The following is a 19,449-nucleotide window of genomic DNA, read 5'->3' on the forward strand; positions in this document are numbered from 1 at the left end:
ACGTTATCAAAGAGGCTAGGCGCCCCCATCACTAGAGCCTGCTATGTAGCCAAGTGGAAAAGATTTGTGTTATACTGTAACAACACCACCATCAATCCTCTAGATGCCTCCACTCAACAGATCATATGTTACCTGCTGCATCTTCAAAGATGTAATGTAGCATACACATCAATTAGATTACATCTTGCTGCCATAGCAGCTTACCTACAAAATAAACATTTGTCTTTGTTCAAGGTACCTGCCATTAAAGCATTTATGGAGGCCTCAAAAGAATAATTCCTCCCAGGGTACCTACCTCGCCAGTGTGGAATCTAAATATCGTCCTCACTAGATTAATGGGTCCTCCATTCGAACCTCTGCATAAATGCGAGCTACAATTTCTTACATGGAAAGTCGCTTTCCTTGTGCCCATTACATCTGAGTCAGTGAGCTACAGGCACTAACTATTCAGGAACCATTTCTACAACTCCATCATAATAAAGTGGTTCTCAGGACAAAGCCCAAATTCCTTCCTAAGGTTATCTCTCCCTTCCATCTCAACCAATCTGTTGAGTTGCCAGAGTTCTTCTCGCAACCACAAACAGAAGCAGGAAGAGCTCTTCATACACTGGATGTAGAAAGAGCACTCCTTTACTATATTGACAGAAGAAACCCTTTTCGCAAAACAACTTTTTTTTTTTTTATCCTTCTCAAAACCACATAAAGGCAGTTCCATATCAAAGTCTGGGAGTGCAAAGTGGATTGTCAAATGTATACAAATTTGCTATCACAAAGCAAAACGTACACTGTCTATTCCCCTTAAAGCCCCCACTCTACCCGCAAAATAGGGGCTCCAATGGCACTTTTAGGGAACATTCCCTTAGATGATATCTGCAAAGCAGCTACATGGTCTACACCACACACATTCACAAAGCACTATTAAGTACATGTGCAGGCAAAACAACAAGCTAGTGTGGGCCAGGCTGTACTCAAAACACTATTTCAAACTACTGCAACAGATACTGGTGGTTGCCGCTAAAGAGGAGTACTGCTCTGCAATCTGCACAGTGTGTGATCTACAGCTCATATGCCTCAAACGGAAAATGCTACTTACCAGTATGCATCTGTTCTTGGCATGTAGAGCTGCAGATTCACACAAGCCCACCCGCCTCCCCGGCTACCTTTATCTGTTCCAGTTTTATCTTAATTAGATACAACATACATGGACATCTATTTCTGTTTTTCACAAAACTCATTCATTTCCCTTCTTGGCTAAAAAACGATCTGAAGATGGAGTCGATGCCCATGCGCACTATTGTCCAAGGGAGGAGTCACCTATCTCGTGACTTCCAAAGACTTATTCCAATACAACAACAAAGTGCAAACATCCGGCCCAACACCAGATGGCGATCTATGCACAGTGTGTGAATCTGCAGCTCTACATGCCAAGAATAGATGCATACTGGTAAGTAGCATTTTCCTTCCTTCCGCCAGTTCAGGACTGCAGTCTGTGAACACCGCATGTCTCTTGGGCCGTTATTCTCATTCTGTGTAGGAAACGGTTGCGCAAGTGCTGCCTCAGTGTCCGGTGGAGGCTCGGACAGTACTCTCCCAAGCTATTGCTGGGGGGGAGACGCAGCCAAGTTCACGATCCGTTGTGGTCTTGACTCTGCTGACTCGCTTGGCAGGGCGATTTCCACGACAGTGGTGCTATGCCGCCACGCCTAGCTGAGAACGACTGGCTTTTCTGGGGATTTCCAGAACACATTGATGGACATGCTCTTTGATGGCACTCGCCTGTTTGGCGATAAGACGGATTGCGCGTTGGAGCGTTTTAAGGACTCGCGGGCTACAGCCAAGTCTTTAGGCCTTTCGGCCACACGCACTCCTTCTGCTTTTCTCGCCTTTCGTGGTTAAGGAAGGGGCGCCCAAGCACGTTTGTTTCAGAGCCACAGGCCTGCGCAGCAACAGTCTCAGCGCAGCCGCCGACGTGGGACCCGTAGAGGTGGGTCTCACCACCCCCCACCCCCACCCCCCCCCCCCCTCCCCCCACGCCTCCAAATCTTCCAAGTCCAGTGTTTCAGGACCACCAGCCACCAGTGGGTGGCAGGATTCACCATCACCTCTACCACTGGCGCACCATCACATCGGCCAGGTGGGTTCTGCAAATTGTCCGAAGGGATTGCTCCCTCCCTCTCGAGACGACCCCCCACAGCCATTCCACCACAGTATCACTGCATGTCAGGGGATCACTTGGCACTTCTCCAGCAGGAAGTTACAGCCCTCTTGGCCAATGGGGCCATTGAATGTGTTCCGATGCCAGAAGTAGGTCGTAGTTGTTACTCCCACTACTTCTTGGTTTCAAAGAAGGACATAGGCCTGCATCTCATCTTAGACCTTTGGAACGTCAATCGCTTCCTCTGGAAGAAGTCCAAGATGCTCACACTTGCTCAGGTCTTATCTGCCCTCGACCCGCAAGAGTGGATGGTAGCGTTGGACCTGCAGGACGCGTATTTTCATATCCTCGTCCTGTTGGTCCACCGGCGTTACCTGCGATTCACGGTAGGGCAAGAGCATTTTCAGCTCACCCTGCTCCCCTTTGGCCTTACCATCGCCCCTCGGGTGTTCACCAAAGTGATGGCGGTTGGCGCAGATCATCTGCGCAGATCAGCGGTTTGTCTTTCCCTATCTCGATGACTGGTTATTGAAGGCAGGCTCGCCCCAAACAGTCCTCTCCCACCTCCAGACTACGGCCGACCTCCAGCATTTGCTGGGGTTCTCCATCAACGTGCCGAAGTCGCACCTGATTCTCTCTCAGATGCTCCTCTTCATCGGAGCGGTTCTGGACACGGCACAGTTTCGGGTTTATCCTCCTGAACAGTGAGTCTGGGACAATCGGGCTATGATTCCGATCTTTCAGCCTTTGTCCTGGGTTTCGGTCAGGATGAACTTGAAGTTGCTTGGCCTCATGGCATCCTGCTAACTAGCCATGCCAGATGGCATATGTGGGCTCTACAATGGGCCCTGAAGTTCCAGTTGACGTGCATGGCATAGTGTGCCTGTGTGAGAAAGTGCCCTCTTTCTGCATGCTTGCCCCCACTTTATGCTGAATTGCTGATGTGCTTTGACTGAGTGTGCAGGGTACTGGCAAATTGGCATGGCCCCAGGAGCAAAAGAAAAGACCGCATTCTCCACACCTGATGGGCATTATCAGTGTACTGTTATGCCCTTTGGTTTAATGTATGCCCCTGCAACCTTCCAGAGGTTGGTGAATCAAGTCCATGCATTATTGGAGTCCTTTAGTGCAGCTTATCTAGATGATATTGCTGTCTTTAGCTCCACCTGGCAGGGTCACCTGATCCACCTTGGGAAGCTTTTACATGCCCGGCAAACTGCAGGCCTAACTATCAAGGCATCCGCATGCCAGCTAGGGCAGGGAACTGTGGTGTACTTGGGCCACCTTGTTGGTGGAGGTCAGGCACAACTCTTACAGCCCAAGATAGAGTCCATCCTGGACTGGGCAGCTCCAACAACCCAAGCCAGGGCATTCCTTGGCTTGACTGGGTACTACAAGAGGTTTGTGATGGGATATGGGTCCTTTGTGACTTCCCTTTCAGAGCTCACCTCCAAGAAGATGCCCAAAAAGGTAAACTGGACAGTTAGTTGTCAAAAGGCCTTTGACACCCTGAAAAAGGGTATGTGCTCAGCAGCATTTCTCAAAGCTCCATACTATGCCAAGCAATTCATTGTGAAGAGTGATGCCTCTGAGCTAGGGATAGGAGCGGTCCTATCCCAGACCAATGATGAAGGCCAAGACCAACCTGTTGCCTATATAAGCAGAAGGCTTCTCTCCAGGGAGCAGCGTTTTGAGTGCCATTGAGAGGGAGGCCTTTACTGTGGTTTGGACCCTGAAGAAGCTGAGACCATACTTGTTTGGTACTCACTTCCTTGTTCAAACTGATCACAGACCTCAGATGGATAATGCAAATAAAAGGTGAAAATCCTAAACTGTTGAGGTGGTCCACCTACCTACAGGGAATGGACTTTGTAGTGGAACACAGACCTGGGACTGCCCATGCCAATGCAGAAGGACTTTCCAGGTTATTCCACTTAGAAAACGAAGACTCTCTAGGGAAAGGTTAGCCTCATCCTCTTTCGTTTGGGGGGGGGGGGGGGGGGGGGGTTGAGGGGAAGGGTGAGAAAGTGCCCTCTTTCTGCATGGTTGCCCCCACTTTTTGCTGAATTTCTGATGTGCTTTGACTGATGTGCCCTGAGCTCCTGCTAATCAGGTACCCAGGGCCTATGTTATTTCCCTAAAACGGCATTGAAGCCTAAACCCAATTGGCATCTTTGGCCACAGGTCAGCACCTGATAAATGGTACCACAGGTACTTAGGGCACTGTGACCAGAGAAGGCCTCTAAGGGCTGCAGCACTTATTGTACCACCCTTGGATGGAAGGGGGGGAGAGAGAAAAGAGAGAGAGAGAAGGGGACAGACAGACAGACACACACACACACACACACATTTTGGTGCAGAACAAAGTGAAGAATCGACATGGCACACATCCTTGTGTGCCATGCCTACAGCCCACTACCCTGGCATAGATCAGTCACTCCTCTAGGTGGTGTGCACTATACCAGTGGTGGGGGTACAGGTGCATGGGCCCGTACCCCTAGTGTCTAGGTGCCAAGTCTCCTCCCCAGCAATGTTCACAAAGGGGTAGCTTCAAAGGCTTGCCGCCTTTGAGAGCTTCCCCTGGCCACTTGCTGCTTTCAGCTGCTGGTTCCCACTGGTTCTGACCCCCACTTTGGACGGGAAAAACAAGTGCTGAAAAGCTGTGCCCACCTCTGCCAACTCCACCCCTCAGGTGGGGAGGCGAGGTGAAGCACAACTCCCAGTCCTCTTAATCTTGCAGATGGGGGGGACTCAGCCAACCAGGGACAGGCTCATGCCCCCCTCCCACTGGAGGGTAGCATAGTAGGGGGTGTACCCACCCCAGGGAAGGGACCCATTGGTCCCTGCCTTTTTCCTACCTGTAACGCCCCTAAATCTAGTATTTAGGGGCACCCGTGAACTTTGATTCCTAAGAAAAGAAAACTACAAGAAGGACCGAATAGCCGTGCAGCAGCTAACAAGAGGAAGACGCCCACTGACTTGGCCCCAGCCCTACCAGCCTGTCTCCACCTCAAACCTGCTCCTGTGAAATCCTGGTGTGTCCTGCAGCCAGCAACCTCAAAAACTCCGGAGGACCTGCCTGGCTAAAAGCACAAAGACTTTGTCTCCCGTGAACACCGGATTTGTTCATCTACAGCCTCTGGCTCCGGCCGGACACAGTGAATCCATCCCACTCTGCACCCGCTGTCCACGGCCCGAGAAGGTCACCTTGGCGAACCTGACCCGAGATCTGGCGACCCCTGACCTGCCTCAACTCCAGCTGACGCCTGCAACCACCAACCGGAGGCCCCCTATCCCCCATTGGATAACATTGGGCCTCAGCACTCTGCACCCGGCCGCCCTAGTGCCACTGAGGGTGCAGCTAGAGTCCATCCTTGACCCTGGAGGACCCCGGAGTCTAACCCCAGAATACCAACTCCCACCACAAAGTACTTACCTGTTAACTGATAACACTATATTCCTCCCTAGGATAACATTGACTGTTTATCTTGGAAAAGTTTTTAAGTGTGGAGTATGAAAACCTAAATAAATTCTTTAAAATTGAACTGTTTAACAAAAATGATTTTACTTACCTGTTCACAGGAAATATCCCAGAGTAGTATCCAGGTATACTACTCTTGAGTAAGAAAAGTAATCCAAAAGTAATTGCCTGTAATCTTACTGAAAATCCCATTCAAAGCATATGTACTGTATTCTGAAAAGCATTGCATTATCAGTAACACTACTGTAATCAAATCAAAGTATATTTACAATTGCAATCAAAACTGTTACAATCTGTATATTTACTGCAAAGTACTTATCACTTACCTATGCCAGGCGTGCTCGTACAACGTCACCGGAAACAGCAATGGGGATCCATTGACTCCCAAAAGCAACAAGCATTTGCAATGCAATAGGTCTCGCATTACTGAAAGTTTGAGCTATTGGCATTGCATTATTATTTGCAGCGCAAATAGCTCAAACTTTCAGTAAAGCGAGACCTTATTGCATTACAAATGCTTGTTTAGTATTGGTCTTCCGTTACTGAGGATTGCTCGGACTACACTAACAAGCATTGGAAATGCAATGGGTCTGGTCCTGCCCGCCATGCATGCGAGCTCCAAGGCTGGGGGTCGGGGGTGGAGTGAGGTGTGTGCTGAAGTGAGGAGAAGCACCCCGAGTGGCCATTATGAGTGAGCAAGCCACGGAAAAAAACATGGACAACACGAGGGGAGCGAGGAATTTACAAATTGAACGACATGAGGGGAGGGAGGGGCTAAAGGCAACACAACACGGACACCGAACACCGGGTGAAAGAAAAGCAGGTTGCGTTGTATGAAATGAGGGCAGGCTTGGAGCAGGCAATTAACATTTGAAGCTGAGGCAAAGGAAACTAGTTATGGCGACTGCTGAAAATACCAACCACAGCCAGCATGACCTTGCATAAACCAGCGTCCTACCCACTTCAGCAGCACTGCAACTATTCCCTGCAACAATCACTGCTGTACTACAGTGATAAAACACATCTGTTAACATCGTGTGAGCGGCGCCCACCCTCGGAAAACAGCTCTTGTCCGTTGATGCAGAGGAGAGACATGCGGTCAAGATAGTTGCGCGCTTGGTGGGCAGATGGGTACAAATGACCCGAATTAAATGAAGAGCAGGGCAGTGGGAGCACCCTGGTTTTACTTTCATGGTGAGCGTATGCGGTTACAATTCGCTTTAAACTATGTATTTGGCTGGTGTTTTCTGGAATTTATGAAAGCGGCAGCTTGGTGGTGAACGGAAACATATCACTCGATTACCAGCGCCCTCCCTCTGCCCTGCTCTTCATTTAATTATAATCCAGTGATATGTTTCCGTTCACCACCAAGCTGCCGCTTTCATAAATTCCAGAAAACACAAGCCAAATACATAGTTTAAAGCGAATAGTTCCTGCCTCAACTCCAGCTGACGCCTGCAACCACCAACCGGAGGCCCCCTATCCCCCATTGGATAACATCGGAAAACAGCTCTTGTCCGTTGATGCAGAGGAGAGACATGCGGTCAAGATAGTTGCGCGCTTGGTGGGCAGATGGGTACAAATGACCCGAATTAAATGAAGAGCAGGGCAGTGGGAGCACCCTGGTTTTACTTTCATGGTGAGCGTATGCGGTTACAATTCGCTTTAAACTATGTATTTGGCTGGTGTTTTCTGGAATTTATGAAAGCGGCAGCTTGGTGGTGAACGGAAACATATCACTCGATTACCAGCGCCCTCCCTCTGCCCTGCTCTTCATTTAATTATAATCCAGTGATATGTTTCCGTTCACCACCAAGCTGCCGCTTTCATAAATTCCAGAAAACACAAGCCAAATACATAGTTTAAAGCGAATAGTTCCTGCATACACTCACTCTGAAAGTAAAAACAATGCTGGATTTAGGACTTGCACCTAAATGAATAAGAAACGGGCATGAGTGATAGGAAAGCTAACCAATAGCATGCAAAGATTGGGCTCCAAGTCCCACTAAGTTCTATGTAAGCCACAATGTACCTCGCAGTAGGCATAACCTACAGATACACCGAACACATACCAGGAAGGTGTTGCACTATAACCAACACACACGAAAACAAAAGACTGAGCCCAGAATGGTCAAATACACAAAAAGCAACTAAAAAAAGGGCAAATATACAGACACTTTACGAAAATCATAATTATAAGGATACAAAGAATGCAACCCCAACGTGAGATATCCACAACTCACAAATGACATGGCAATGTAACAAATAGCGTGTCACAGGCAGTCCAAAATAGATCTACATTAGAAGTGTTGTCAAATAGGGCGAAGGAGTTTAGTACCCGCCGTCCCTTACCTTTGTCCCGCGCACTTGTCAAGAAACTCCCTCAGCTCTCTGCGCACAGCCTCCCGAAGAACATTGAGATTCACTCTCCCGTTAGACAGCTGAGCCGCCATCTCCCACAGACCAAGGAAATGACAGGTCAGGTGACCAGAACGTCACATGACTCTACTGGGCGAACTGGTGCGCTGGGAAGATGTAGCGTTTAGATAATGGCCCAACGTGGTGGCCATTTTAGACCGCCCTGCGATGGTAAAATTTATCTTCAAACACTTAAACCAGTATTACCCCTCAGCAGCACCCCAAATAAAGTGCACATGCCAGTCATGTGTACCCTGGCAGTGTCAATCATTGTCCTCGTATTAACAGTCAGGGTGAAGCAAGTGGTACCATCAGGTAGACACACGTGGAGTCAGTCTGCAAAGGCCGTGCCCACACCACGAAGGACAGTGCGCATTGGCAGTGCCACCCCAAAATATGTAGAATGCTGAGGAGGCAAGGGGCACGCTTTCTAGAGCCAAAGGAAAGACAACTTTGAGAACAAGCACAGAATCGAAACAAGTGGCGTGCGCGCACCGCAGAGGAGCGGGGGCGGTAATCAAAACTAGTGGTGCACGCGCACCACAGGGGGGCGGGGTAGCGAGGCGAACGCGCGCTGCTCCGCGTAACAGACACCAATGGGAAGTGGGCGGAGCAAAGGCGGGACATTTGCCCGCCTGTGCCCAATTGCGTGCTGTATTTTTTTTTTTTCCCAAACGCACTCAAAAGCCAATTGCAGCCGACGAAAGCAAAAGCACACGCACAGGCGTGTGGTCAGCTTTCAGAACCCCCTACATGAGGTCTCGTGCTGCGCGAGCAGTGCTACGCACTGCAACGCTAGGTACGATACCTAAAAATATAAGGACTACAATAAATTGGAGAATACCGGACCCAACTACTAGATGGCGGAATAATGCACAGTATGTGAATACAGAAAATTCTTCAAGCTGCAAAACTGCACCTACAGTCAAACTATTTTGTTTACTTGCAAACTCTGTGATTGAATGGTTTATATTACATGGTGTGAGTGTGTGACCTCATTGTATAATACACCTATCAACTCTTGGGTTTAGTTTGTCAAACCTTCAGCTCAGCCCTGTATAGCTGTGGCTCTGAGCAGCAAGGCTGACACAAAGGAACATGTGTAAAGCATTTAAACAGCACCAAACAAATCGAAGAAGAAATTGTAAAGATACGAAAGAAATCAGACACCAATCTATAAACAGACTGTATTTTTAGACGTTACAATGAAACAGATCCTCTAGTGAGTTCCGGAGATATAGAATTTACAAGGTATAGTAAATTGGGTTATTTCAGTCAACCTTGAACAAGCATTAGCAAATTCACCGTTTTAAAAAAAAAAAATTATTTTTACCAAAATGTTTTAGGCTAGCTGTATTGCGGTCACTTTGTCACTTGAGGGAACCAACTACATTAGGGAGCCAGCCAGGAGGACACACCTCGTCCGCTCAAGCAGTCTTGAGTCCGTTCCAGGCTCTTTTATCCTTTTTAGGTCTTTAATATGGAAGTGGTCCTTTCACTGCTGGCGAAAACACAGTTGCCACTGGATTTTCCAGTCACCCACTATTGCTGTCAAAGGCAATCCTTCCTGGGTCGATAACTCATTATCTCTGGATCCCAGCGGCACTTTGATGACCCTCCTGGGTTCAGCGAACTCTGGTGCAACTTTGTGCGTTGGCTCCTGGGTTGAAGATTTTGGGCTACCGACTTGCTCCAGCAGGCTTCTCAGCTGTTGTGTACCTGTAATGTGAATGGGAGATCAACACACTGGCCTTTGGCGTCTCTTGCTTTTGGCTGGACTCTAGAGACTGCTTCTCCTTGAGCAGGACACAGCAGGCACAGTCCCTCTTTGCCTCCAGGGACAGTAGGTGCAACTTCTTTGCTGGTTCCACAGTGCAGTGTGGTAGTTCCTCTCGTCCTTCATTCCAGTCCAGTCTAGATCTGAGTTCTGGGTGCCAGGTGTTGCCTATTTATATTCAGAAAATGCTGTCCCAATTAGATGCTGTTGGCAGCCAATGGGCTTACAGGTTTCCTTCCTCCCGATGACCACTTCCTGGGAAGTATTGCATCTGGCTATCGGGGGCTGCATCATTCAGCCCATCCCAAGATGGCAGAAACCCCTCTTTTGGTGTCAAGTGCTTCCTAGCCCAAACACAAGTGTGGCTACCAATGGGGCTACGTACTCCTGGGAAACAGATGTGATAACGGACTTCCCATTCCCTGTCCCTAGTGCCAGCCTGTCCACTTTATAGAGCAGCGCTTCTTCCAAGAGTTCCTCATTTGCCCTTCAACAGTGTCTTTGCCTTTGAAGCTTGCCTTTTGGGCTAATACCTGTGACTTCCTGCGTGTGGAGGTAACACCTCCTCCAGTGGCAGTATTCTTTAGTTTGCTTTCTTAGGAGTCATTAGCACTTGTCCCCAGGTGGGCAGAAAGCTGTCTGCAGGACAGACCCAGAAAAACCCGTAAAAGGGTACGGGAAACCTTGGGCAGCTAAACTGGCAATTTCCAAAGTCACGCTTTGCACACCATTGACATTAGATGTAACCATTACATCGGATTTGATGCACTGGTTCTTTTGATACCTTAGTAGCCAGAGTCAGACGTTAACAGTGCTGTGGTGTCAGCCTTTAACTCTGAACTTGCCAATGAGCCTACTAGCCTTTCCATAGTAAAAATGGCAATTTAGGGTGTTTACTGTTGGAAGATGCAAAAATGCATGTTATTCCTTTTTATATACACCGCCCTGCATTTGGGCTTTTTGTTTACCTGCTTTAGGGGGGACTTGTATATATTATAAAGGAGGTTTGGCCTTTAAATGGCAGTCGAGTTAGCAATTTAAAACTGCTCTACTAGTCTGTATTGGCTGAATGGGAGCCATATTTTACCTTATCCCAATCGGGGTGAAACAGCAAGTGCTGCAGTTCCTGGTGGACTCCCTAACTTTCAGGCCCTGAGTATCCCTTGTACCATATAAGGATTTACAACCAAGTTGGGCTATGCCAACTGATGACAACCCAACTAAACATGCACCATTTTAAGGGTCGGAGCACATGCACAGAGGCCTGTTCAGAAGGGCTCGGGTGATTTGTGAGCTATTACACCAGTACCAAGTAGTCAAAGTGGGGACACCTGCAAAAAGCTGATTTCCTTAAAAATTCTTACTCTCCAAAGGTGCCATCGACCAGGTACCAGTCTTTGAGAGAAGTTAGTGCTGGTTCTGCTATTTCAATTTTTTGAAAAATGTTGGAAGCCTCAGACTTGTACTTAACCATTGCCCTCTAAATTCCTTCCTGCAGAAGGGAAAATTCAAAACATTCACCTTGGTTCATGCTCTATTTGCCTGGGGTCCAGGGGACTGGATGACTTCCCTCGAATTGCAGGATGCATATTGTGCTGCAGTTGCACCAGTTTTACCTGTGGTTCAAAGTGGGCTAGGAATCTGTTAAATTAGCTGTGCTCTCTTTCGGCCTCTTTGGTGTTAGTGAAAATGTTGGTGGCTGCTGCCCATCGTAAGAGCTCGAGAGTTGATGTATTTCCCTATGGCGACTACTGTCAGCATAGACCACATCCTTGCGATAACGGCCCTTATTGACATTTTTGGGTTTCACCATAAACAAGCCAAAGTCTCACCTGGTTCCCTCCCAGAAGCTGGCATGCATTATAGCATTTCTAGATATGGTGGGGGTTCAATGATTTTCCTGAACTTCAGCAAGTCTGGAGCATTCGAGCTATGAACCTAATTTGGGTTTCTTAGCATCTTTGTGCATAGACCTAGTCAACTACAGTAGGTGGTGCGTGCAAGCCCTGCTGTGAAACCTAAAATCTCAGTGGGCCCAAAGTTGAGCCTGCCTTTCGGACACCATCCTGGTCTTGGGGGAGACTGATCAATGTCCTCAGTGGTGGTTGATCAATTACAATTTGTCCTGCATTAGGGTACTACCACCCCCATTGTCAGTGGTGACATGCACATCACTACTACTTTAATTGTGTGTTTATGTTTATTACTCTATGCATCGTGTTAGTTTGTGTACTTTTATGGGCGGCTAGCCCAAATAAAGTATTTTGATGACATACTAGGCTGATTGGGGAAGGGGGCAGGAGATCAGAGGCCTATCATCTCCAAAGGAGGTCCAGCTTTGTAGCCTTCCTGAGTTTAAGGCCATCTTTGTCCCTAAACACGTTCCTGCCATCTATCATTGGTAGGCTTGTGCAAGTTCTCAGGCAACATGACTACTGTGTGGTTTCTCCAGAAGCAGGGCAGAGTGGGTTTGTTGGTCATGCGTGCCGCATTTGGCCATGTGGGCTACATGCCAATGAGCAACAGACAAAAGGTTCCTAAGGTTCGTCATGGACGGGGTACATTTTGAGTTCAGGTGCTTCCCTTTAGCATAAAGTGTGCACTATGCCAGTGGCTTTCTCTAAGTGCCTTGCAATAGTGGTACCGTATTTGAGAATGCAGGGGTACATTGGTACCCCAAGCTGGGCGATTAGTTTGTAGATGAGAGGTCCTTCAAACAGTGCCAGAGAGCATAGTTGCTGTGATGGAAATGTCCACAGATTGGTGTTTTCCTTAAACCAAGAGAAATCATTCCCAGACACTGAGAGACCAGAGACATTTTTAGGGGGAGTGATGCTAAATTCAAGGGATTCCAAAATATTCCCATTACCACAGAGTCCTGCGCTGACCTTGCAAAGTCACCAAGAACACACAAGGCAATTTTTTAGCGAGGACTGTAGTGAAACTAATAGGCATATTGACATCTGGCATACCAGTAATTCTCCATTCAGGTTGAGTGCATAGAAACCCCCTAAAAACTCATTTTACTGGCACTTTAATGTGCCAGGCAGATATGGGTCTTGGATCTGGTGTAGATGGCGATGGCATGATGAGGGTTCCAGCTCACCATGACTTGCTGGCAATTCAAGGTCCGTGTACTCCATGTAGTGAGCCACCTTTAGCTTAGCGCCAGGGCTCCTGAAGACCTGGAATTGGGCCACCTATGGTTCCCCAAAATGCATAGAGGTCCTTTGGAAAGCTTGGAGGCAACTACATGAAAATGAATTGAGACAAGCACAATTTTACATCTTCAACAGTGGTCACATCATCGTGACATTTTTCTTCTTTTTTTGTGCTCATGCTGCTTGGGGGGGAAAACCATTTTGCTTAGTCTCTAGCATTGTACAGCCGTGGCTAGGCCCTCGAGTCCTGAAGGAGAGGCCTGCTAACTTTTGCATTGCTTGTGTAATTTGGAGAAAAACCTAATAACATGCCTTTCTTGCTTCTGACTGCAGTTTTACTTTTTGTCCAATATGATCAGGAGACCTTTCTCTTGTAAATTATTCTTTTGATTATCATACAATTATTTTGTTTTATTTATTTTTGGTGTTTTATTAAACGCGAACAAGACTCAGCCGGGTGTCAGAGTGCTTTACAAGAACGAGAGGTATTTGTAGTGTACACTAAAAACAAATTAGAGTAGAAGAAATTGCTTTGAAGTTTTATGCCAGTTCTGATAAATCATGTTAATCATGCCAGAAATATTTACCCTTTTCTATTCTGATATTCATTTTCTTTAGTGTGTGGTTATTGGCCTTCAGTCCACAGGAGAAGCAAGAACCTTGGAAGCTTTGGAGGAAGGTGGTGGTGAATTGAATGATTTTGTTTCTACTGCAAAGTACGTTCTAACTTCTGTAATATTTGCAGATTGTAACTTCATGGTGACATGTTAGTAACTGTTTCTTAAAATCTGGAAATGTCTGAATCCAATACCACCTCCAGTGAACTGTTATTCGTCTATTATGTTGCATTCTCTGTTCCTCCATAAAGAAGAAACAAAGGCACTGTCAAAGTCAATCTTGACTGAAAAAAAGTATTGACGGTGGTCTTGAACTGAAACCAGAAAAAAAGACTATGTTCTTTGATAGGAAAATACAATGATTGAAAGTAAAATCTAGATAATTAATAGAAAGTACATGATGGTGGAAATATTGCCTGCAGACTGAGTTTAAGCAAAGAGGTTCCTTAAAAGATTAAATGAGGATGGTTGGTGGTGGTACGGAATGTATGAAGAATTCAGATTTCGTTTTATATATATATATATATATATATGTATATTCACTGAAAAAACCATAGGTTTCACACATGTTATAGTTAGCTGGACATTTTACTGATAAAAAACCATTGAAATTCCCCCGTTATAGTTAGTGCAGGCAACTATAACTCACGCGACCGCAATCCTCTGCTGATGCTAATACTGTATTTAGACACTTATTTGCCCATGTCTTCTTCCATTAAATTTTAGCTATACATATATTACAAATATTTTTTTTTCATAAAGACACATATGTCATCAGCAGAGGATTGCGGTCGCGTGAGTTATAGTTGCCTGCACTAACTATAACGGGGGAATTTCAATGGTTTTTTATCAGTAAAATGTCCAGCTAACTATAACATGTGTGAAACCTATGGTTTTTTCAGTGAATTTGCAAGGTTTTTTGAATGCTAATTCCTAACTATAACGTGTGTGAAACCTATGGTTTTTTCAGTGAATTTGTACGGTTTTTTAAATGCTAAGTTACTTTACGCCATTCGTGGCGTGCGCGCCCACTTAACGCAGTTCGTTCCGTGCGCGCACGGTGCGCTTCGCGCACCCACTTTACGCAGTTAGTGCCGTGCACGCACGGTGGGAACGCGGTGCGCTACGCGCACCGCGTGCCCACGTTACGCTAGATGGGCCATGTACGCACGATGCGCTTCGCGCACCGTGCGCACATGGAGGACATATTATGGGCTTCGTTGTGAAAGGTAATCTTTTAATTTTTCACTTTGTAGATATGCCATGCTCAAATAGTGCCCTTCGGGCACCGTTTGCACACGGGGTGGGGAGAGTATGGATAATTTTTTTTTTTTTTTAGAACATTTTTACCGTACGCGTACGGTAAGCGTAATCGGCGGAATTTTCAAAAAAATTTAAATTGCCTTTTTGGCCTTGGGGGATCTTTGGGGACACCATCATCAAGGCTAGGTGCTTAGGAGCTGTCTAAACAGCCCCTTTACATGTTTTTTGCCTTTGTTTTTCCACCCCCCCTCAGAGTGCGAGAGAGAAAATGGCGGCCGCCGCTTCCTGGTTTCGACCGATTCGAATGTTTACTAAGATCTAACAGCCAATCAGATTCGCGCTCGCGCACGGCACCGTACGCGTACGGTAAGCTTACCGTAAGCGCACGGTAAGCGCACCGTAAGCTGCCACAGATATATATATATTGATTTAAATGCTATTTTCTCAGAAACTACTGAACAGATTTACACCAGACCTACAAAAGGCACTTCCTTGACCTGAGGACTACCTCTCTGCCAAATTTCAAGTAACTCTGTTCAGCCGTTCGGGCTGTAGCTGTGTCTAAAGGTCCTATGGAAAAATGCATGGGAAAAACGCGTTTTGGGACCCCCCTTTTTTCTCAGCCCCCGCTTGACGAATCCCCCCGAGACTTTCAGGGTAGGAGCGGAGCGTAGCGCCCCACCTATTTTGAAAATTGCGCGAGGATTCGTCGACCGGCGCCAAAGTTATTCCAAATAGAATGTTTCGGTTTTCCTATGGAAACAGGGTCCTAACTATAACTACCTACTGGCGACCGCCAGTAGGTAATATATGTATATATATATATATATATATATGTGTGTGTGGGGGTGTGGGTATATGTGGGTGGGTGTGTGTGTGTATTTATATATATGTGTGTGTGTGGGTATATATGTATGTATTTATATATAGATGCACAATTGGTAAATCGTTGGCAGTAGATAGCTATAAACGGTAGTAGTTTGCAAATTACACCAGAATACAGAGATGACTATATTTACTTACAGCCTTTATATATTATGACATGTTTATTTTAATTGTTACCTAGGATGAAGCCTTATTTTAAATTATGTGAAACGTTTATTTAAGACAGTAATGAATTACTTGACTACACTATTTTCTTGTTTGGAGGAAAAACACAGGTTACGTTGCACAATTGTCAGTCATTTATTTCTACAGTTCAAAGGTCAAATCCTGTGTAAATACCATCGCAGAGGCAAGATTGATCTAGTTAGTTACTGACACTTGCCAGTTGTGGTATGCAGTGCACCACACATACCATAACTGACATCCTTGCTGTGCTCCGTACATTCACTTACTGAAAGCACGTGCTAAAGAAATAGGAAATTTAAAAAAAAGACTAAGTGCAAAGTATGGTGAGGCATCGGTTATGGTGAGTACTGTTCATTGCATTCCATAACTGTTGAGTGTCAGGGCTTTTCTTCTATTTGACTTTTAAGTTTTTTTTTTCTTCATGGAGTTACTTTTTTCTCTAAATGCATTTTCTGATGCAGGTTCCTGACTGGAAGGGAGGGATTTTTTATAGAACTGCTCATGCATGCAAATATGTGGCATTGTTGGCTTTTTTTTTTAACTAACAACTTCCCAAGAAGTGACTACATAGACCTGCATAAATGTTAGTTCCTTTTGTTTTGTGACCTTGACAGATCTTTTGCTCCAATTCTAACTTTTCGTCTGTTCACTGACTGCAAAAAACTTGTGTTCTTTGAATGTGTGGCTGCAGATACATATGTTCTGTACACACCTGCCACCTCTCTTGCCTTTCAGTGTATAAAGACGCTTTGTTATCAGAAACACAGGCTCTGGGCCCATATCAGTGTGCGGAAGCAACTAGCCAAAGAAACTGCGGCCGTCTTCAGGGAACCAGATCCTCTCCGTGCCAAGGAGGAAGGCTACTTGAGTCTTTGGGCATCCTGGCTCAGCAATCCAGTCTGAAGTTGTCAGCTTCAGAGTATCTGAGGCTAATTAAGAGGAAGAAAAGACTCAATCTACCTCCGCTGACACAGGCCTGTGCACAGGCGTGTAATATAGGCGATGAACAAACTTATAATGGATAATCCTCAGCCTGCTGCTCGCAGATATCTTGCCTGTCTGCCTGCAGCTGTAGAGCCACTGTATCTCCGTAATGGGATGACCTAACTCGTCTTCCCAGCGACTATGGGCTAGTGGCGGGGCGTGATCTCTATTAGTTTGGACACTGCGGTGTAGAAGTGAGAGCACGTGTTCCGGGGTGTCCTGCTGGAGTAGGGCATGCAGTGCGGGCATCACCGGGGGTTCGGAAGGAAACGCAGGCGTGGCAGCCTTCACGCACTGTCTAAGCCGGATATAGTAAAAACGGTCTAGGGGGGTGGGGTGCACAGGCCCAAAAAATTCCTCACAAGTGCGGAACTTCCCATTAGAATACATCTGCCCCCAGGTGCGCACCATAAGGCGTTTGAGAAGCTGTTTGCAACCCCCCTCCTGCGTAACTGGAAGTTCTCTTCCAGAGGATGCTCATCAATAGTCATAAGCATTAGAATATTCCCGCCCATGCGCGGGACCCCGGAAACACTGTATTATATGTGCCCCACACATATATATATATATATATATATATATATATATATATACAAGCAATTGCAACCTACTAAACACCAGAGCTGAATCATGCCATAAGGATTCTCTACCATACATGAAAAACATGCATTAGAAACATGAGAAAACAATAGCAAAACTTGTTTTAGAAACTGTTTTAATGCTCGGCACACAGTAGAAATCCTCACAAATCTCTGAAAGCATAGGAAGCTCCCAGGCTGCATTGCAAACACCCAGTCTAAAAAGACTGAAAAGCTAACTTGTAGCTGCATAGCAATAAACTGACACCGTGCCTTTAAGGCACACCTGACCCCCAACTTCCCATCATGCCTCAGGGGTGACAGTTAGGTCAGTTGTTCTTTCCGGCTCCTTCAGGAAGGATCCTGGCAACACAGCTCCACTCTTTTCTGATTTTTGTCAGAAAATATTTTCACTTTTCACAACTTTTATTCCTTACTTCGACGTTTTTCATCAGTTAAAGTAAGAGGCTGTCCTTTTTGACAGGTTTGGGCATTTTTTAATATATTAAAATGCCATCTCTTTTTGACCCATGCCCTTCTTGTGGCAAAAAGAAGGCCAAGACTGATTCTCATAGGGTCTGTATCCTTTGTCTACCGGAGGACCATGATCCTACGACCTGCCCTCACTGCCAGAACCTGTCCAGAAGAACTTTGAAGGACAGGGAAAGAATTCGCCTGTATGGCCTGGCAGGTAAACCATCTAGAGGAAGATCTCCGGTAAAGAAGTGCTCCAAGAGGTCTAGAACGCCTTCTAGAAGCAAGTCCTCGCGTCCTTCTGCTTCAGCGTCGGGCTCGGCGCTTACAAAAGATCTTCAGGTGGGTCATATTTCCAAGAAAAGACCTTCGACAGCGGGCTCGCCGTCGAGAAAAGGTTCGACGTCGAAGACTCGTCCGCCGTCGTCAACCTGGCGACGATCGGCGTCGAGAGACAAGACCCCTCCGTCGTCGTCAACCCGGCGACAATCGGCGTCTAGGAGCAGACCCTTCGCCTTCGTCAACCCGGCGACGATCGCCGTCTAGGAGCAGAGACCCTCCGCCGGTGTCGACTAGGCGTCGAGGAGTGTCACCCCTCCGTCGTCGAGGGCAGGCTCACTTCTGTCGTCGCAGTTCCACCAGCGATCGACATCGAGAGCGAAGACTCCTCCGCAGTCGTCTACCAGGCGACAATCTGCGTCGAGGATGAGGTCTCCGTCGTCGTCTCAACGGCGTTCGGCTTCGAGGGAGAGAAATACCCCTCAGCCGTTGTCGCGCAGACCGTCGACGTCGAGATTGGACGCAGCTCCGCCTTCGTCTAGGCGACGTTCGGCGTTGAGTGAGAGAGTCCCTCCGTCGTCTGCTTCACAACGCCGTTCGACGTAGAGGCATCATTCTTCTCGGCACAGATCGCCGTGGATACGGCGTTCGACGTCGAGCAGACGAGAGGCCCGACCCGCAGGAGGGCAGGAGCCCAGGTCGACGTCGAGAGCACGCTCGACGTCGAAACAGGCATCGATGAGGTCTGAGGATGGATCGGTGGTCCTAGTGACGGAGTCCGCTTCACGCCATTCGTCCTCTCGTTCATCCAAGGGGGCTTCTCCAAGGTCAGCTACTCCGCAAGGTCTCTCACGGAGGGAAGTGGCTAGCCATGTCTGCAGGTCTCCTTCAAGACACCGCGAGACCACTTCTGCGGTTCCGCTGTCGCCCAGATGGCTGCTGCCTGTACGTCACTGGCAGGACTCCGGGGCTACAAGGAGGATGCAAGAGTATGCCAGTCTGGCGCATAGATCCCCGCTTCAAAGATTGGTGGACGAAGTGGACAGAGTGAGCCCTCCCAGGCAAGCACGCGAGAAGTCACCTGAGAGACAGCGCCATAGATCGCGCTCCCCCAGGCGAGAAGATCGTGCAGTCAGATCACGGGCCCGTGATCATCGACGAGGTAGAAGAACACCATCTACTTCCTCGACT

General features: G+C 47.1%; 1 protein-coding gene across 7 annotated transcripts in view; it reads left to right on the forward strand.

Moving 5' to 3' along the window:
* Positions 1 to 19,449, forward strand: part of SBNO1 (strawberry notch homolog 1) — a 1,282,279-nt gene that overhangs the window by 513,856 nt on the left and 748,974 nt on the right. For all 7 annotated transcript variants that reach the window (XM_085634811.1, XM_085634813.1, XM_085634807.1 and 4 more), the window contains one exon: positions 13,611 to 13,708. In XM_085634811.1, the coding sequence (XP_085490937.1) occupies positions 13,611 to 13,708 (98 nt within the window). The remainder of the gene's footprint in view (positions 1 to 13,610; positions 13,709 to 19,449) is intronic.

This window comes from Triturus cristatus, chromosome 11, assembly GCF_964204655.1.
Source record: "Triturus cristatus chromosome 11, aTriCri1.1, whole genome shotgun sequence".
Taxonomy (NCBI): Eukaryota; Metazoa; Chordata; class Amphibia; order Caudata; family Salamandridae; genus Triturus; species Triturus cristatus.